The following is a 20743-nucleotide window of genomic DNA, read 5'->3' on the forward strand; positions in this document are numbered from 1 at the left end:
TTTTCCTCGAGAAAAGGACAATGGACTGACACATTCAATGCAAAAGAAAATGTTTCCATGCCACCTGAAGACAACATTAAAGCGGGAATCACACTGTCCGCCTGTATTCTCACAGCAAGGAGTAAGTTTCAGAAGTGAAAGTGATTGTTTTAATGCTAGGCTTAATTCGTGTTTAATTCTTCCTATGCATCAACACTTTCATGAAAACTGTATACAATTTAGTTTTGGTAGAAAAAAAATAGGACATGTCATGCAATAAAAGAAAGCAATGGAATGTTAAGATTCACTGCAGTCAATGAATACAATGTTCCAACAATTACAATGACGGCTTGAATGGATTATTATCACACTATATTAATGGCAGTATGTGACAATTGCAGTAATAAAAACCAAGGAGATTACATTAAAGGGTTTTGGCAGAAAATGGTACCACAGTTTCTCATGGAAGCAATACTTCTCATATCTTGCTTTTCTATACTGGTAGTGGTTGTCCATCAGACTCTGTCCCATAGTCTCCTCATAAGCTAAAAGAAGCCCTAACTCAAGACATCAGCCCATAGCAGACAAATTGAGGAAGTTCCTGGTCATCATAGAGTGATATCCATCATGTTTTGGCTTTGGTCTTGAACAAAACATCAATATTTTCTATAGACAGCCACAGTTTTGAAATAACCATAGTGAGTTTGAGTAGTGAGTTCATACAGAAGCAACTGGAATCTGTTACTTAATTTCCTGAAAGGTGAATTCTTGGGTGCTGAGTGGAAAATGTGGCTCTAAGTATAGGATTTCCTCAATCATTCTGTACTGGTAGGGGGCTCTTATTTCTGATTTTAGTGACAGTATGAAGAAACCCTTGCCTGCTTTTTTTCACAACCTATGATTCTAATTATTTCAGAGGGCAGCGGACCTGGTGATGTAGCTGGACGATTTCTTCCTTCTCTTGCTAGCTGGTTTGCAAGCTGTCTTCTGTAATGTAAGCACTATGTTATCATTGCTGTCACCAGTTTTGGTGAAGCTATAAATACAGCTTTTACTAAAATACACAAATTTAGTGTTTTTAGCGTACTCGGTGTTTTACTTATACACAATTTAATTACTGCTGATTATTATTTGTCATCAGTAGTGTTGGAATTAGAAGCAGTGATGCTGACTTACCACATTTTTTGCGTTTGGCTTCATGGATATTGTCCCATAGATTTCTTCTCCTCGTCTCACAGTTAAATAGTCTTCTAAGTAGAAGACAGTTTGCTTCCAGTGAGTATAGGGAGCATCAGGAGCTAGAAAACATATGTGGGCTTTATTTAAAGAAATTTGGTCTTTGTCCTTAATTCAAATTAAGACTTTCAAACAAATGAAAAAGGGCCTATAATACTTTTAACTCGTATACAGTATTAATAGTTGAGCTTAAGGACAATCATAGCAACTATGATTCTATTGACTGATAGTGGGTTTTCATCCAAGTTTTACTGGAATGTGTTAGATGTGATTACAGACAGCAAGAGGGATTCCAAGAAGAATGTTAGTGCTCATGACAGGCACTTTCTGTATGCATTCCTATTAACTTAAACACATTCAAGTTGGGGAAGTCTTCATCACTAAGTTATTTGAATGTCAGAAGTATAGATTAATTCAAAATCAGAAAATCACAAAGAATTGTGCATGAAATGCTAACCACAGAAGAAATCTTTGATTCACCATGCTGAAAGAGTACAAAACAGAGATTTTTCAGGAGAACATGTCTGGGGAAAAGGAATTTGAACCTGTTTGTTTTTTGTTTGTTTTTTTTTTTTCAAACATCATATACTATGGATGATTGACAGAAATGGATACCAGCCTAAGTGAATTCCTAATCTCTCTTAGTAGAACCACTTTGATGCCCTTTAAATTTAGAACTAAACAATAAATTTTGCCAAGTGCTAGTCTTCGTTAAATCTGGGGTTCCTTTGCACAAGTATTTTAATTAATTAATTCTATTAGAATTGAATGCTTGCTTTGGTTTGTCTTCATTTTCTGTTTGTCTTCAGGACCAAGCACACGCTATTCAAGTATTTTGTATTCAGGTTTTTTTCCCCAAAAAATTCCGTTGCTGCTCTTTGTATTTGGAGGAGAAAAAAATACTATAATTCCTGAGGATGGCAGCACACACTTTGCAATCATTCTTCAAAACTTCCAATATTATCCTACTTGATGTTTAGAAAATGCTTGCCTTTTCAAGTTAAGGAGACCTAAAACGGATTATCCGAAATTTAGAACTCTCACCTGTTCTCAGAATACTACAGTGCAGAAATGAAGTTAATGTCAGAGAGATGACAATGCTAAATCATCATCAAGTTTAATAAAAAGAAGTGACTACCTCCAAAGAAGGGTGATCTTGTCCTAAAATAGGTGAGAAAAACTGCCTTTTGCCTTGTTTCAGTACAGGAGAATATAATTGATGTTGCATACGGTTGGCCACAAACTTCAGGGCAGTTAGAGAGAAGTTCAATGCCACCCAGCCAACACTTATGTAAAGCTGCAATCAGCACCTGCTTGTGACAAGACTGGTTGTGAATGACTATTTCAAGCATATTTTTGAATAATGTATCCAACTTTTTTTTTTTTTTTTTACTCTGCCTTGGGCATTAGTCTATTTGGATACTTATTTCACAGACTTCTTCCTATTGCATAGGGCTGGCTGATCAGGAATTACTTTGTTTAATTCTGTGTATACTACATCTCTAAACTTTAATTGAATGGTACTGTTTGTTTTACTTGTCATTTCTCTTCAGCAATTTTAATTTTTCTGTTTTGTATATTTGCTTCTATCCTTGATTTAAATACAGACATTCAAGTTGTCCCTAGCGAACTGGCACTGGTAACTTTTGCCTGTCATTGGTCACTGATACCTGTCACAGTGTGAGAAATACTGCAGTATAATGACTTTGTAGAATGACCAGGGAAATGTATTTGATGAAAAAATGTAAGAATGAGGTACCAATAATATCTCCCATATGGTTATTCTAGAAGAATAAAACATAAGTTTTGACTCTCAGTGAAGAGCTGAAAGCTCCTGCAAGGGGAAAAAAAAAAAAAGAAAATATTTCTAAAAACTTTTAACTTACACTAGATTCCATTTACACCAACGGTGCCAGTAACAACCGATAACTACTGTTTGTTGTTCTCATCATTAAAGCAATTGCAAGATTTTTACGTTTCTTGTGACACTGGTTTACTCACTCTGGCACAGGACTGGAATTATTCCAATTATTCCTTTAAGTATCTGCTCACCTTGGGAAGTTAGGGTTTCGTGTATGGATTGATTGAGCCAATTTACATAAGCAGTATGTGTGTGGTTATGTTATTGAAAAACTGATAATTTTGTTCTAGATTCTGAGTCAAGTAAGAAACTTTTGTTGAGTTTTGGATTTCATGGAAGCTGGGACCCAGAGCTGCTATTTCTTACTGAGGCAACAATCTCTTGTTCCTTGTTTCCCACAAGAAATGTGATATAGGATTAAGATACTGTAAGAGATTATTATTTTACATCATTGTCTCAAAGCTTGTTGGAGACACAGATGAACAAGTCCAGGCAAGTCCTGGGCAGGGGTTGAGAAATCCTTTGTCTGAAGGACACAGATGGACAAGGCCAGGGGAAGCGAGAGCGAGATAAGCTGCAGCTTAATGGCCGTGAAGCCGTCTTTTGTGTGGGCTTATCTCGAGGAAGATGGCCATCTCAGGGGATACTCACATGACTCTTGCTCAAGCACCCAGGGATGTCACATAGGCAGAAAAAGGAGGATAAAATGGGAACCCACAATCAGGAGGTTTAGGTTTTCTGGCAACAGATTCCTCATGAGGAAGAGGTTTCTGCCATGAGAAGCCTCACGACCTGCTACTCTCCCTCCTGGACTTGCTCTGCACACTGCCACAATGCTGAAGAAGAACAAAGGCGTCTGCCTTCAGATTCCTCACTATGGAATTCCTGCATGCTGACGGACTTTCCTGGGCCTGCTACCTGAGTCGTGCTGCTTCCTCCCGGATTGGCTCCGCGACTGTCTCTTGCTACCTGCTTGCTGCCCAAGGCCGGCCACTCTGCTGCTCTCCCCCCACCCCCTGGTGCTTTTGCCTTGGACCTTTGTCGTGCAACGGGACCCCTGCTGGATCCTGGTGGTGGCTGTCCCCGCTTTACACAATTCTTGCTTCTTTCCTATCTTTTCTATCGCCCTCCTTCCCTGCCTGCCTGATTAGGATTTATAATAAACTGGTTGGGCTAACATGTGAACTGTTGTTTCTTAATCTCACGCCAGGTATACAGATATTAAAAGAACCTCATCTCGCTCCTATATATTGGAGCAAGACTATAACTGCTGATGAGCACGAACTCCAGGATTATAGTTCTTTCTGAGCTGTAAGATTGGTAGCTATGTGAAATACTGCCACTGCTTTTGCAGAATTTCTACAATTGTCCTTTCTCTATCCTGATCACTTCCTTCAAGGATGATAGTTTTTATCACTGAAATGAAAACTTTTTGTTACAGTAAACCCTCATGTACCATATGACCAGCAGTACTGACAAACAGTTTGAAATAGAAATGGAACAAAAGTAGGGATTACCTGTAGAAAATCCCATCTTTTTGTGGCACTTTGTAAATTCAATATTAAAGTAGGTGACCAATGCATGAATGTAATCATTACGCTGAATTTGGAGGCAGAATGCTGAAGTAAATGCCAGTTCTTCAGTCTTCACTGTATAAATATCTACTTCCTGTTTTGAAGAGAATGAAGTAACTCTTTAGATTCAGATGTCTGTGACTAAGGTTACTGTTAAGGTGATGTACTTAAGCATTTTATTTAATGATCAACAACCAAGGTAACTAGCAATCATTTATGCTGTAAGAAATTCATGGTACAATTGAATATATTAAACCAGCAAATGATCCAGCTACCTGACTGAGCTGACTCTATGATAAGAGAGGCCAGTCATAGAAGAGAGTGTGCCCTTTGGAATGGGAGGGAGGAATGACAGGTGCTGGAGAAAACTAAGGTAAAATGATACTTTGATAAATATAGGTTCGATGGATGCTGAAATGGAGATATGTAACCCAGTTTTAAGATCTTTCCTCTCTGGTACAGTCAGCGTAAGATGGTAGGGTTTTTTGTTATTTGTGTTTTTGTTTTTTTTTTAATAAAAACAAACTTCTGTTTTGTTTGCGCATTTCTGGGAGGGATATTCTGTGACTGTTGTGTTAAGCAGTCAAAACATTTGAGTCATTTGAGGAGACTGGTTTTTGCTGGTAATGTTTTCTAATCTTGTGTCAGACAAAGGTTTCTAATTAGCAGGCAGAGAGATATTACCCTTCAACTATACAAAAGCAGATTCTGTAAATTGTTTGGAGCAAAGATGAATCTACAAGATTGCTTATTTCTATTGATATTTAAATCACGCTTTTCAAGGCTTAACTTTTTTTTTAATTGATCTGATTTTCCCAGCTAGGTATTTATTTAGGTTTTATCAGGGATGCTTCCAAGATTGATACTTATGATAGGTATATTACTAAGTCATATATATAGAAATATTATCAATTATTTTCCATAGCATTGGAATGTCTTTCCTATCAATTTACTTTTTGATATTCTTGTAAGTATCTCAAGCTGTGAAGCTTGATAGTGATAAAAAAGATAGTGATATCTTTGTCAGGGCATAATTAGCAGGAGATCTCAAAATACTTTGATTTCTGTTATTAGGAAAATCAGTTTCAACAACAAAATTATCCATGCTATCCATAAATATTTTGTAGGCAGAAATCCAGGATTCCTCTACTGCATCATTGTAAACTGTGAATCATATCATTGATTTCACCAGCATTACTTCAGACTTACACTTCAGGAATGGAGAGCAGAGATTAGAATGTCCATGCAGAATAGAGGGATCTTATTTATACTTTATAACCTAAGAGAACCATGTACAAATAAGCATTAAAAGTACAACCATATTTCAGTTCCTGGACTCTGTGACTCTCTCTACATTTCATATCTTTCTGATAAACTGAAAACTTATGGTGAGATGATTTGTGCAAGTTATTGGTTTGGTCTATCTGTCTATTTGAAACATTCAAAAATAATCTGAATATAATGAAAATGATTCTAGTACATTTCTATGTAACCATGACTCACTACAGTTTTTTTGTCTGAAAAGTGGATTTTTTTTTTATCCTGTGTGCAGTGAACCAATTCCTAGGCAGTCAGGAGAGAGATTTCTTTTTTATTTAGGCGTAAGTGCCAGCAGAAGCACAGTAATGCAAGTTTCTTCATTATGTTTTACATTAGATTCCCAAATATTCCACCTATCCAATACAGAAAAAACATCTACTACCTACATATTCAAATACTTTAAGTGTTTCAGAAATATTAAGTTCTGGGTAAAATTGTTGCACTTTTGAAGGGTGTTCTAAGAACAGAAACCTGCTTTTTACATTTATTTTTTTATTAGTATGCAGGATATTAAACTTTGCAGGGGGTTAATTAGCTTATTTTTGTGCCTGGCCTGATCCTGGTTTTGCTGATCCTCTTATTCTGTCAAGTATATGTTTATATGTTCTACTAAAGTACACAGTTCATTGAACATTGCTAACAGTTCAGGGGATAAAAGCTTTGAATAAAATAAGTAGAAGAGTTGTGATTTACCACATTTCATTTTAAATAACTTAATGGAAAAATGACTGAATAATGATTATAGTTAAGCAGAGAATGAAAAGGAACTGAGTCTTTGCGGTGAATGACCAAACTTCTGCTTCATTGACCTGATTCCATTGCTCCTATTGAAACAGAAATCTTTATTCATGTGAGTAGTCCCACATCTCGAGGATTCCTGCACGAGAGGAATTTTAGAGTTTTCACATGTTCCTGTAGCTACAGACTTCTAACCTGGTTTTGTGACCATTCTGTCTTTTATGTAGAAGAGGGTACAAGTTAATCTCTGTCTGCAAGACTTGGTACTGGGAGAGAACAGCAACATTCTGGATAAGCCTGTGTATGGGAACTGCTGAGTCACGGCCTGAACCTCTGATTGATCACCTGAGGTGAGCCATGAGTCAGCCAGAGGAGCACAGGTGAAGGCAATTCACCTGTGCTGCCGGAAGGGGTGGAGCCTGGCTCCACCCCTCCTGGACCTATTTAAGAGCTGGCTACCAGAGGGGAAGGATCTCTTCTGGAGATCCTCCTCTTTGATATCTTCTAGTGAGCTCAACCCAAGGGTAAGCTCTTCTACTTATTCTCTTTTGTGATCCCTGTTTGCTGTGCCTTACTCTTTTGATTATATTGTAATTATAACATCTTGGTTATACATATTGCAATTATAACATCTTGGTTATACACTTGGCGAGCCAGGCAGGCTGATTATACTGAAATTAACATGTCTTTCCTGTGGAACTTCTATAAATGGGTCAAGGGGGAGAACAATACTCCCCTAGAGAAAATGATTCCAGGGCAGATCCCAGGATTTGAGGGATCGCCCTATTACGAGTTAGCTGCCATCATTGAAAAATGGGGTCCCTTACGTGTTATGGGCAATCTCTCCCCATATCGCATGGCAGACTATTTTCAAGGACTTGGCAAGGACATTCTCATCACCAAAGAAAGACAATTGGCTGCCTCCATGGTGGCATGGCCACTATTAACCGCTTTAAATCATGCGGACTCAAGAAATAATACTTTAGAAACCGAAAATCAACTTTTGAAAGATCGCATTGAAAAGTTAGAGCACGAACTTGGCGTTTTAACGGGGAAGAAGCCAATTCTACATCTTCCTGTAAGCCAAATTCGTAATATTTCAATAAATGATGACCAGGCTCCTGAATCAACAGACTTCGTTGATCAGGACAACAAGAAATCCAAATCAGACCTTGAATGTCCAATTCAAACTGATCCATTGGAGGTCCGTCCTGTGATAACCCAAAAAACAAAAAAAGTACAGGACAGACCGGCAGGGGTGCCACCTGATCAATGGCCCTCTGCCCACACTCATTTACATGTGACAGCTCGGCCATACACAGCAACAGAATTAATGGATTTAGTACAACGATTTCGGCAGAAGCCCAGAGAAAGTGTGCCGGCTTGGTTATTGAGACTGTGGGATTCTGGGGCAGAAAGTGTCGTGGTGAATGGCCCAGAAATATCTAAGTTGGCCACCATGACTGTCCATCCTGCTCTTAGGCAAAGGTTATACGTGGGCAATCAATATCGTGATGAAAACCATTCCATACTGGAATGGTTAATGGCGGCCTGCCGTATGGTATGGCCAAATAAATCAGACATACCGTTACATACAGGTATGTGGTCCTCCATGGAGGACCTTCAGAACTATATCCGTGAACTGGGTGTAAGAGAGGCCATCTATGAAGATACATTTGATGGCCCTGATATGGTTAAATTTTCAGCAGGGATGAGAGATTTAATTCTACAACAAGCTCCCTCCCATCTGTACGGTACCTTAGTTTCAATATTAAATCCCCTTGTAGCATCAGAAGCCGTAGTCCAGCAGGTTGCCCAGTTAGTTGCCGATTTGGGAGAAACAGAACGCCTGCGGACTAGGCGCAATATTCGGTTTTTGGAGGAAGCAGAGGTCCTGCCGGTAAATAAAACCAGAATGCCGGCTACTCGAGCTCCTCGATCGGGACCCATAAGGGTATCCCGAAAACAAATGTTTAATGATTTAATTCGGGCTGGGGTCCAATTTGCTAAGATCGACCGCCAACCCAATCACGTCCTTCTCCAGCTCTGGAGACAACTAAAGGACAATCAAAAATTCCAGAGCTACCCTAAGAAATCCAGGGTAAGAGCTATAGAAAGGGTTCCAACAACAACATGGAACCTAGAAGATTTTATTGTTCCAAACAGGAAAAAGAAGCCACCTCAGGTGTCTCGGGCCACAATGCCTGAGCCATCAGAAGCAAAAGAACTGGCCCTAGCACAATTCATGCACTGACAAGGGGTGTTAGTCCCCGTAGGGCCTCCAGACGGGACCGGAGGCCCTATGTAGAATTAACAATTTATTGGTCCCGAAAAAATATTCAGAGAGTTATGGCATTAGTGGATACTGGAGCAGAAACATCAATTATCTATGGAGATCCAGGAAAATTTCATGGCGACAGAGTGATGATTGGTGGTTTTGGGGGACAGACTATTCCTGTCACCCAAACATGGTTAAAATTGGGGGTTGGGCGTCTCCCACCCCGGGAGTACAAGGTGTCTATTGCCCCAGTCCAAGAATACATCCTGGGCATAGACATTCTATGGGGTCTGGCTCTCCAAACAACTGTGGGAGAGTTCAGACTTCGACAAAGATGTATCAGTATCCGGGCGGTGCAGGCAATATTAAGAGGCCATGCGAAACATGAGCCTGTTTGCCTGCCAAAACCGCGCCGGATTACTAATGTTAGACAGTATAGACTCCTGGGTGGGCAAGATGAAATATCGAGAACGGTGCAGGAATTAGAAAAAGTGGGCATTATAAGACCTGCACACAGCCCGTATAACTCCCCCATATGGCCAGTGCGAAAGTCGGATGGCACATGGAGGATGACAGTAGATTACAGAGAATTAAATAAGGTCACGCCGCCTATTCATGCGGCCGTACCCAATATTGCTTCCCTAATGGACACATTGAGTAGGGAGATAAAAACCTATCATTGTGTCCTAGATCTAGCAAATGCATTCTTCAGTATCCCAATTGCTGAGGAATCGCAAGATCAGTTTGCGTTTACGTGGGGAGGCAGGCAGTGGACCTTTCAGGTCCTGCCACAGGGGTACGTGCATTCACCAACGTATTGTCATAATCTAGTGGCGCGTGACCTGGCTGACTGGAGAAAACCTGATGATGTTAACCTATATCATTATATTGATGATCTCCTGTTGACATCCGACTCACTGGAGGTAGTAGGACAGGCAGCTGATTCATTAACTGCCTATTTGCAACAAAGGGGATGGGCTATAAATCCCCAAAAGGTGCAAGGTCCAGGCCTGTCCGTAAAATTCCTGGGGGTGGTTTGGTCAGGAAAGACCAAAGTGCTACCCAGTGCTGTTATAGATAAGGTTCAGGCATTTCCAGTCCCTACAACATCAAAGCAGCTGCAAGAGTTTCTAGGTATATTGGGTTATTGGCGTTCCTTTATACCTCACCTAGCGCAGCTGCTAAGGCCATTATACAGACTCACAAAAAAGGGGCAGCTATGGGACTGGGGGAAAGCCGAACAGGATGCTTTCCAACAAGCAAAACTGGCAGTTAAACAAGCTCAGGCATTGGGTATATTCGATCCTACCCTCCCAGCCGAGTTGGACGTTCATGTTACTCAAGACGGCTTCGGTTGGGGCCTGTGGCAGCGCCAGAGTTCTGTTCGGACCCCCATTGGTTTCTGGTCTCAGGTTTGGCACGGAGCAGAAGAAAGATACAGTATGATTGAAAAACAGTTATTGGCTGCCTATTCGGCATTACAGGCAGTAGAGCCAATAACTCAGACAGCTGCAGTTATAGTCAAGACCACTCTGCCAATTCAGGGGTGGGTGAAGGATCTGACCCACCTTCCTAAGACAGGGGTGGCCCAAGCACAAACAGTGGCACGATGGGTCGCCTATCTCAGCCAAAGGAGCAGTCTGTCTTCATCCCCCTTGAAAGAAGAACTTCAGAAGATCCTAGGCCCAGTTACATATCACAGTGATGCACCAAAAGAAATACTGGTCGCTCCACCAGAGAAGAGTCCCGTTCACGAGGGAAAATATCCTATCCCTGAAGATGCCTGGTACACAGATGGGTCCAGCAAGGGCAACCCGAGCAAGTGGAGAGCAATAGCATACCATCCTTCCACCGAGACAATCTGGTTCGATGAGGGGGATGGTCAGAGCAGCCAATGGGCAGAACTGCGAGCCGTGTGGATGGTTATAACCAAGGAACCCGGTGATGGTATCCTGAACATCTGCACAGATAGTTGGGCTGTGTACCGGGGGCTCACTCTCTGGATTGCACAGTGGGCCACCCAGGAATGGACTATCCACGCCCGACCGATCTGGGGCAAAGACATGTGGTTAGATATATGGAATACGGTCAAACACAGGACTGTACGTGTCTACCATGTTTCTGGTCATCAGCCCCTACAGTCACCGGGAAACGATGAAGCCGACACATTGGCCCGAGTTCGATGGATTGAGAATTCACCATCTGAGAACATCGCCCGCTGGCTACATCAGAAGCTACGGCATGCTGGACAAAAGACAATGTGGGCAGCTGCTAAAGCATGGGGACTGCCCATACAACTATCTGATATCGTCCAGGCATGCCAGGATTGCGACGCTTGCTCCAAGATGAGACCGAGATCGTTGCCCGAAACAACAGCCCATCTTGCTAGGGGACACAATCCTCTCCAGCGATGGCAGGTCGATTACATCGGGCCCCTTCCTCGTTCCGAAGGGGCAAGATATGCCCTGACCTGTGTCGACACTGCAAGTGGGCTACTGCAGGCCTATCCAGTACCGAAAGCAAACCAGGCATATACCATCAAGGCACTCACTAAACTGATGTCTGCCTACGGGACACCTCAAGTCATCGAGAGCGACCAAGGGACTCATTTTACTGGTGCAACGATACAGCGCTGGGCAGAAGAAAATAACATCGAATGGCGATTCCACCTGCCATATAATCCAACAGGGGCAGGCCTCATCGAACGTTATAATGGTATTCTTAAGGCTGCCCTGAAGACAGACTCCCAGTCCTTGCAGGGGTGGACAAAAAGACTGTATGAAACCCTGCGGGACCTGAATGAAAGACCTCGAGATGGCAGACCCAGTGCCCTGAGAATGTTGCAGACGACATGGGCCACCCCGCTTAGGATCCAAATTACGGGCACTGATCATCAGGTAAGACCCCAAATTGGTAATGAAAATAATCTTCTGCTCCCTGCCCCTGAAAACTTAGAGCCAGGTACCCATAAAATAAAATGGCCCTGGAAGGTGCAGGTAGGACCCAAGTGGTGTGGCCTACTTGCACCTTGGGGGAGACTATTGGAGGTGGGAGGCTCAGTAGTCCCTCCAGTAATAGGTACATGGCCTACTGATATTATGGTCAACACTCCGATCTTTATTGCTAAAGGGACCCCCATCATGTCCCTATGGCAGATCAGGACACCTCCTTTGGTGCCTGATATCGTTATGCAGCCACAGATATCCGGCAAAAAGGTGTGGTACAGGCGGCCAGGACGTGCCCCAGTACAAGCGGAAGTGTTGACCCAAGACAGAAATACGGCCTGTATCTTGCCCTGGAGAGCAGACCTTCCCCTCCTGGTACCTGTAAAACATCTGTATTACTCCCCGTGAGTCTGTGAGCCTTCAGGACCACCGGAAGGAACAAAATGCCATCAAGCGTTCCAGTGTTGCTGTCAGATCACGTACAACACCCGGTGATGGTCTGCATGGGACTGATGGAACATAGAATGGACTTGCACCTCAGGACCTCATGCCTCCAGGCACATCATCGAGCACTGGCCCATAGAAGAGTATGGACATCCACTAATCATCACTTGTCTTGAACTGTACCAACATACGTCGCGATAAAATTGTATAAGCGTCGCGATATACCGGATCTCTGTATTAGGGAAAGCTTACCCTTTTGTTAACCTGATCATTGGTTCACGCCGTGAAGGGGTGGAGTGTATGGGAACTGCTGAGTCACGGCCTGAACCTCTGATTGATCACCTGAGGTGAGCCATGAGTCAGCCAGAGGAGCACAGGTGAAGGCAATTCACCTGTGCTGCCGGAAGGGGTGGAGCCAGGCTCCACCCCTCCTGGACCTATTTAAGAGCTGGCTACCAGAGGGGAAGGATCTCTTCTGGAGATCCTCCTCTTTGATATCTTCTAGTGAGCTCAACCCAAGGGTAAGCTCTTCTACTTATTCTCTTTTGTGATCCCTGTTTGCTGTGCCTTACTCTTTTGATTATATTGTAATTATAACATCTTGGTTATACATATTGCAATTATAACATCTTGGTTATACAGCCTAAGAATTAGGAATATTCACAAAAATTAGGTTCCAATTCTGATTTCATTGTCTGGAATAAACTAGAGTTACTTCATCAGAACCAAGCAATTCATAAACTACAAACAGAAATAATTTACTCTTTCTCAGCAGCTTGCCGTTGGTAATTTTCAGCCTCTGTTTACAAGAAGGTAAGGCAACTAGAATTCATATTTAATACATCATATCTCTATCCAGTATTTGCACATTATAATTCAAAGAGTTTAAGTTACAGTTTGACAACCATTTATAGAAGTAGTCCAATGAGTGGAGTTACAAGGAGCATCTCGCTTTGAGGCATTCCATAATATGTACTGCTTAGTTTAGCTGACAGCTGAGCATGTGCAACATACCAATTTACTCTATTTTTAAACTAATTTGAACTAATTTTAAAGTTTCTAAAAATTACTGTGATAGTATTCTATGGTGATGGCTTGTCTAGCTAGTTAGAAGCGTACGAAGATATTAGTAAAGCAAAAGCAGCAGGTTTCCAAAGAATCCTACAGTTAGATGTAAACATTCGTAGTTAGATAAATTTGGAATTACCGAACCTTTATTAAACAGGCATTGGTCACCACTTGCTTTGGATCTACTATGTCCACCAAAGGCTCCTTCATGGCAACATCCCTAATACAGGTCATGTCAAAGCCGTACACATTCTCCCACCCTGTCAATGCAAATGGATGTGTTAGAAACCAGCAGTAATATAAATATTTTTTGCTTCCCAAGCATATTTCCTTTGAAAGTATTTCTATGATTAGCTGATTTTGTTCTCATTAACTCTTTGCTGAGGTGCCACAATTGTCCATGTCACTGCTGCTATTTTATAGATAATGCAGTTGTGGCAAAATAAACATTGATGTACATCTTTTAACAAGTGGCCTGTGTTTTTGGATGCCCCCACCCTAAACTCTGTCACGAGACTTGATGATTGTTCAGATTCCTAGATATTTGGGAGTGTTGCTCAAAATTATATAACGTGTCAGACCGAGGCCTAGAAACGTATTCTATCCTTTCATATTCATTTGGGATTTTTTTAGGTTGCTATTCAGTCACCTGGTTTTACATATGCTCTTTAAGAAGCAAATTAGTGACAGAAGTAGAATTTCATGTGTGTTTCAGCATTTGGGAGATTCAAGATTTAATCTGCATTGACATCATGGCAAAAAGCAAAGTATCCTTCCTCTAAACTATTTTAAATCCATGCTGATCTCCAGCATTTAAACTTGCTGAGTGCTTTTGTTTTTTTTCCTTGAATTAATAGTAACTTAGGGAAAAGTAAACTGGCTCTACGTTTAAGATTGATTCACAAAATGAAAACTTCAAAAAACATGAAATATTCTTATCACGTGAATCAGGTTTAATTCAGCAGTCTATTTGAAAGTCTAAAAACAACGTCATAAACGTCACTGGACATTACAGCCTGTGTTGAGTAGAAGGCTGGCTAGAAAAATTCAGTGACTATATAACAATTATACTATTTGGACAAGTGTAAAATACATCGGTGGTTTTTTTTTTTTTTTTTTTTTTTTTTTTTTTTTTATTTCTTCTTCCCCAGAACTGTGGTACTGGTGTTCCAAGTAGGTTATGACCGAAGGAACTTCAGATTCTATTTTGAGAAGCCAGATGTTTTTATATGATTAGTCAGACCTAGGAAAATCATCATCACCTAGGAAACACTGAGGAAAAAAATTCTTTTGGTGTATTTCAGCCTACATGAAATGTCATTGAGTGCATGCTACAGTCTATGTTAGAAACCTGTCAAAGGAGTAAGATAAAAGATAAGAAAAGATATTTTACAATTTTATAATTTAAAATAAGACTAATTGACTATAGTAGTCCTCTGTGGTATTACAAGTTTGAGACATCAGATGTTTTTTAGAAGTCTTATATTTTATTACTTCATTTGCTGGCTTTTGAAGGTACTTTGAAAAGTTCAGCCCTCAAGCTCACATGAAGGCAAGATTTTCTCCCCCATCTTAAGAGGGAAAAAAGAGGAAAAAGAGGAAATGTAAGAAGATATGATCAAGGAGTTACAAATTGAAAAGAGGCAAGATGGCAGTGCAGCTATGAGTGAGATGGAAATAACTAAGAAGTTACAGAGTAAACACTGGAGGTATAAAAAGTGAGGGAAATCAGGTGAAATCAGAAAAGAAAGTGTCTTAGAGAGAAACAACATTTTAGAAGAGAAAATAAAACCTGAAGATTTTTGAAGTATAAAAAGAAGAGTTAAATCCTGAGATAAGAACAAAACTCAAAGCCTAGAAAGGAAGGAGTTTGAAAGAAAAGTGCAATAAAGGAGTTCTTAGCCCAAAATGTCTTTGAATCTTTTTCAGAATGGATGCCACATGCATCCTTCTGAATCTGTAAATTTTGTAATGAATTTAACTGTTAAGGTCACCACAAGAGAAGAGAATAACCTGGGAAATGCTTGAGGAGTTGATACAATTTTACCTGGCACTTACAGAAGCATTTCTTTCACTGCCTTACTGCACTGGAGTTGCTTTTGACCCGTGATGACCCATATGCATTGCAGTTCTATGTATTGAAACTGAATTTGATTTTTTCTGAGAGGAATTTTAGAGGAAAAGGAAGAATTAGGCATTTTCATCTGTAGGTGGACTGGACCAACAAATTTTGCTGAAACTTCTGTGTATATCTTTAATTAACAAAGCTGCTTAGGAATTTTTGTGGTTCCCCCATCCCCCCTGCCCCTGCCTTCTAAAACAAAAAATGCCTATAAGTGAAATTGACAAACTCTCAGAAGTAAATAAATAAGAGTCGAAAAGAAAAAAATAAAAAAGTGGGGAAAAAAAAAAAAAAAGCAATGTAGAATTTGTTTCTTTCATCAAAACTATTATGACCAAATAAATCCAGGACTTGGGAGATCTGGGGGATTATAAATTGAATGTGAACTAGGATTATGACACAGCAGTGATAAAAGTGAAGCACTCAGATATGAAGTATTTCCAGGAAAACTGTGTTTGAGGTGACAAGAGACAGTGGATGCATTTCCAGAATGGGAAATTCTGGCTGAATGTTCATCAACATGTTTGCTCTTGAAGGTACTTTAGCGTTAACACAACAGCTTGGAGAAAATAAGGAATCCCTATCTCTGAACTCTGCTGGACTGGGTTCTGTATGACCCGATTTAATTTTGAAATTTAGTGTGCGTTGAGTAGGAGGTTGAAGAAGATAACCTCTACAGGTCAATTAAAGCACAAGTTATTCAATGAAACCTAAGGCAAAAAAATTAAATGTAAATGCCAGGTTAATTTTATGCATCCATGAAGCGAAAGCAAAAAACCTTTGGTCTTTTTCACATTAAAGTAAATGGAAAATGATGATCCTTATTTTTTATTTAAAAATGCTAATATGAAGTGCTTTTAAAAGTATTACATGTTTTTTCTCCCTGACAATTTATTAGTGACACTTATTTCTTAATCTTTACAGTTCAAATGCATCAAGTTAATTTTTTCTGTTGTTATTTTTATTAAAAACAAAACAAACAACAAAAACAGCACCCAAATGACAAGAATTCTCTTTTTCGTAGTGTCCACTACGAAGTGCTTTATGATTTTAAATGAAAGGGGGCAGATTCATCTTAGATGTTAAGAGGAAATTCCTTACAGTGACTGTGATGGGGCACTGGAAGATGTTGCCCAGAGAAGTTGTACTTATAGGTGCCTCTTTCCTGGAAGTGCTAAAGGCTAAGTTGGATGAGTTTTTAAGCAGTGTGATGTAGAGTAAGCATTGCTTAGCATGGCAGGGAGTTCAAACTAGATGATATTTAAGGTTCCTTCAAACTCAGACCATTCTGTGATTCTAATTTTAATGAAGGGATATTTAATTTTTTAAAATTTTAATGTGGGATATTTACAAAATCAACAACAAAACTAAATCTCCTAAAATACACATTTTAAAATAGATTTAGAGCTATTAATAAAGCTGCAAACATTGTATCATTCATGTGTCTGTCCTTTGCAGACTTTAAATTATTGAAAATTTACTTAATTTTTCATCAGACTAGAATTTTTGTTTTTGTTTGTATTGGAATTCTGCCTGGCTAGTATGAATTCTTGGCTTTTGCAAAATGTTGTTGGTAAGGAAGGCAAATGTAAGGAATGCAAACAGAAATGTAAGGAAGGCAAACAGAAGGCAAATGTAAGTCAAATATTTTAGGTAAATAACAGCAGAAAATGGTTATCCTTAGGCATGTACTCACAGTGAATTTTGAAGTCCTTGTATTGTCTGTCTTCAATTGCTACCACGTACAAAGCAGCTCGGTCTGGAAACATTAGCCCTCCTGGTTTCTGTTGATGAATTGTGGGGAAATGGATCTCGTAATCTATTCACCTGACAAAGACATCACATTTTGAACTGCACATACAAAAAACAGACAAGCATCTCTTGCATGCCTTTTCTGTTTTACTTCAGATTGTCACATCAGCCTTAATCTCAGCAAATCTTGCAGCCTGTAGCAATGCTATTATAGAGTGCCTATATGAATTTCAGCGGCAGTCAATCAAAACCAAATCTCCTTTACTGAGAATTTTTGGTTTTTTGTTTTGTTTTCTTTTCCATTAAAGCCTACAAAATTGTATTGGAGATGTAACTGTCTTTTGTTATGAGAACAGTAGGAGAAGGAAGGCTTGTAGTCAGAAAAGAAGTGTTGACTGTTTCAGAGAGGAGCATAAAATGCAGGGCACCTACCAGCCATTTATCTCGTGCGAAGATGACTGTGTTTAACATTGACTCATAGAAAAGACAATAACCCATCCACTCGCTGATAATGATGTCTACTTTATCCACAGGTAATTCAACTTCTTCCACTTTACCTTTAAATATTGTGATTACTGAAAAAAAGAATCCAAAGAAATACGTTTCACGTAATAAAACACCTGACTTCCTTGCTAGTGAAAGTCAGGTTGACTTTTTCAATATCATTCTCTTCTTGACCGCCTGCAGATTAGGAATGATCTCACAGGACTCAGATAACCTTTATGTTATTTTAAAGTTTTCTTCAGTAAGTGCAGTAAACATCACTTTTAGCATCACTTTTAGCATAAATGGAAAAAAACACCACCACACTAATAGAGCACATATATAAAAACAAAAAGAGGAAAGATCTTGCCCTGTTTACTTGCATGATCTCGTTTTTCATGCCCTAATAAATTTCGTTTTCTAGATTATTAACAAAGTAGTGCAAATAATCCGCTTACAATATTTAAACATTCTTGTAGAATTACACGTCTGATCTCATTATTGAGATATTAGAGCTTAATGGAGCTAAAATGTAATTCTCATCTGCTTTTCAAGTACTATTCTGACTTTACAGTGAGAAAACTGAGACAGTGTGTGAATCATGGGAAGTTGACTCAGTTGAGAAAGTCAAATCCAGCCTGACTGTATGTGAACAAGGAAAGTTGTACCAACACAGTTCTGTCATGAAAAAATATTTGTTAAGTAAATACTAAAAATTAAGTACTAGTCCATATCCAGTTGTAACAAACAGTTTCCTGTTGGGATCATCACACTGTTCTCCAATCATTCTTGAATGTTTTTCATGTATCTTCTATTTTCTAACACAGGCCAAATTCTTTAGAAAAATATTTTTTAGCTTGGGTTTGTCTGCTATTCTTTGTTGCAGGGGGCAAAGTCTAGTGGTTTTGTGTTTTGTAAGTTTGTTACCTTGAGAAGGCAACAGATGCACTTTAAATTCTGGAAGACTAGGGAAAATTTTACTTTCATATAATAATGGACTGCATAACTGTATAACTTTTAGTATCCAGCAGTTTTTATTGGTGGTAAGCTTTATTGTTGAAAGTGGTCAACATTTAGTGTGGGGAGAAGTAAGGTACCTTTATGTAGCTGTAACTAGGTAAGCTGTTCAGCAATTTTAGAACTTAGCCCAGGAAAAGTGAGGTTCTATTCTTCCAAAATACATGCAGTATTAGTCATACTCTAACCAGATATGGCTACTATATTTTCACAATAAGCAAAAACAGATTGGCCTTCTATGAAGTTTGCAAGTTCTCATTCAAACAGATAACATAAAGTGTCAGCTAGTTAGAGGACCCAGCCTGGATGAGAATACAGTTTCCTCCTCATTTTCATTTGTTAAACTCCTTCCTTTTGCAGTTTTTGCAGGTCAATAGTTAATTGGTTAATATGTTACAGACTCTTTGTGTTTATATGCTCCTGCCATGAATTGAATTCTCTTTAGTTCACTTTTTTTTTCCTGAGAACGTTCACTGCCTCCACTATTTTGGCATGAATATTAGGGCTGTTAACAGCTGCCAGTGTGACACATCTGCAGACTTTGAAGCCATATGTTTATACAAAGAACAGCCAAAGCATGAATAGTTCCTCCCACCTCCCTTTACTTTGATGAAACATCATTAGGCACCATGTGAGAACAAACTGTGCTGTCCTGTCCCCAGCTGTATTACATCAGTACATCAGTACAACAGGAAAAATTGCCATAAGCAATAAGATCCTTTGACTCAGTACCTGCTCACATTAAATTAAGTGTATGTCAGTGTAAACTGTAAATCAGCCAGTCTCCTGCCACAGCAGAGCAGTCTCATTTTTCTAGGACTTTTTCCTATTTAAATGAGAATTTCTCCCTGGAAAAAGTATGGAGAAGACTAACCTCTGGATCACACTGGATCCTTCTTGGAGCCATTCAAACTCACCAGGTAGTGAAATGAATCTGACAGTGGGGTGGCCTACTAGATGACAGTGCTAGAACAAGGTAATCCAGAAATAAAGAGTAGGAAGGAAAGGAAAAGAGATGGGGGACTTCTTCCCTTCAGTACAGATGACCTTAGATGTTCCTCATTATCATGCAGCCTTACAACTTTGAACTATATAGAAGGAGTAACTTCAGCAAAGAGAGATTCATTTTTTTTTTAATAGTAGTTTCAGTCTGACTAACAAATACAATGATTCTTGGGATGCAGACATCCAGACCACAGGGAATCGAGCCAAATTATTCATAAGGGAGAACTACAGAGTCACTAATGATATTAGGTCTGCATCTATTACCAGATCTCAGGTGTATCTGTCTGTAAACTGAAACATTGTTCACTTATGCTTTTCACACGAAGGAAGTTTATGTTGGTCTTCAGAAATAAGTCTTAAAATTCTTAAGTATTCTTAAATAGTCTTAAGTCAAAGACAAAAGTGTGGAGGAGATATGAAAAATCAACTGTACTGTAGGTTAGATTTTCTAACATTCCACTGGTTTTCATAATGGACGCACCCTAGACTCTTGGTCCAAGCATCAAGAAACTTTTGGGTTTGTTTGTTTGTTTGTTTTTCAAATCTGATTATTTTAATATATGCACAATTACTGTAGAAATTAAGCAAAACAGGATTGTTTTATGAACATATATGTTCATGTGTATATAAAGGCCAATTCTTTCTAGATATTGACAATTCTGTCTGAATTCTATCTGAATTTAGAACTCTCACTGTTAAATTCTGAAACTAACAAGTTACTCTGTTATAGTGTCCCTTAACATGCAATTTCTGGTGTTGGAAATCCAAACAAATACAAATGAATTTATGATAGGCTAGTGTGAAACTACTTTGTGAAATGTCTTTCTAGGAACCCATCTGCTCTGCACTAAGGGTGTGGGCTAAGCAAGCTGTGGTGTTGACATTGCTTCGATGCCTTCTCCATCTAGTGGAGGAGAGCAT

At 39.5% G+C, this 20743-nt stretch overlaps 1 protein-coding gene across 4 annotated transcripts in view; it reads right to left on the reverse strand.

Annotated features, from left to right (window-relative positions):
- The window catches only part of LOC125697530 (protein arginine N-methyltransferase 8-like), a 50554-nt gene that overhangs the window by 13238 nt on the left and 16573 nt on the right, over window positions 1-20743 (reverse strand). For 3 of the 4 annotated variants that reach the window (XM_048954825.1, XM_048954856.1, XM_048954837.1), the window contains exons 5-9: window positions 17750-17892; window positions 17262-17349; window positions 13588-13703; window positions 4594-4744; window positions 1156-1277 (exon numbers count right to left, since the gene is read on the reverse strand). In XM_048954825.1, the coding sequence (XP_048810782.1) occupies window positions 1156-1277; window positions 4594-4744; window positions 13588-13703; window positions 17262-17349; window positions 17750-17892 (620 nt within the window). Of the gene's footprint in view, window positions 1-241; window positions 967-1155; window positions 1278-4593; window positions 4745-13587; window positions 13704-17261; window positions 17350-17749; window positions 17893-20743 lie in introns of those variants that run through there. The other variant, XM_048954847.1, reaches the window with a different exon arrangement.

Source organism: Lagopus muta, chromosome 1 (genome assembly GCF_023343835.1).
Source record: "Lagopus muta isolate bLagMut1 chromosome 1, bLagMut1 primary, whole genome shotgun sequence".
NCBI lineage: Eukaryota > Metazoa > Chordata > Aves > Galliformes > Phasianidae > Lagopus > Lagopus muta.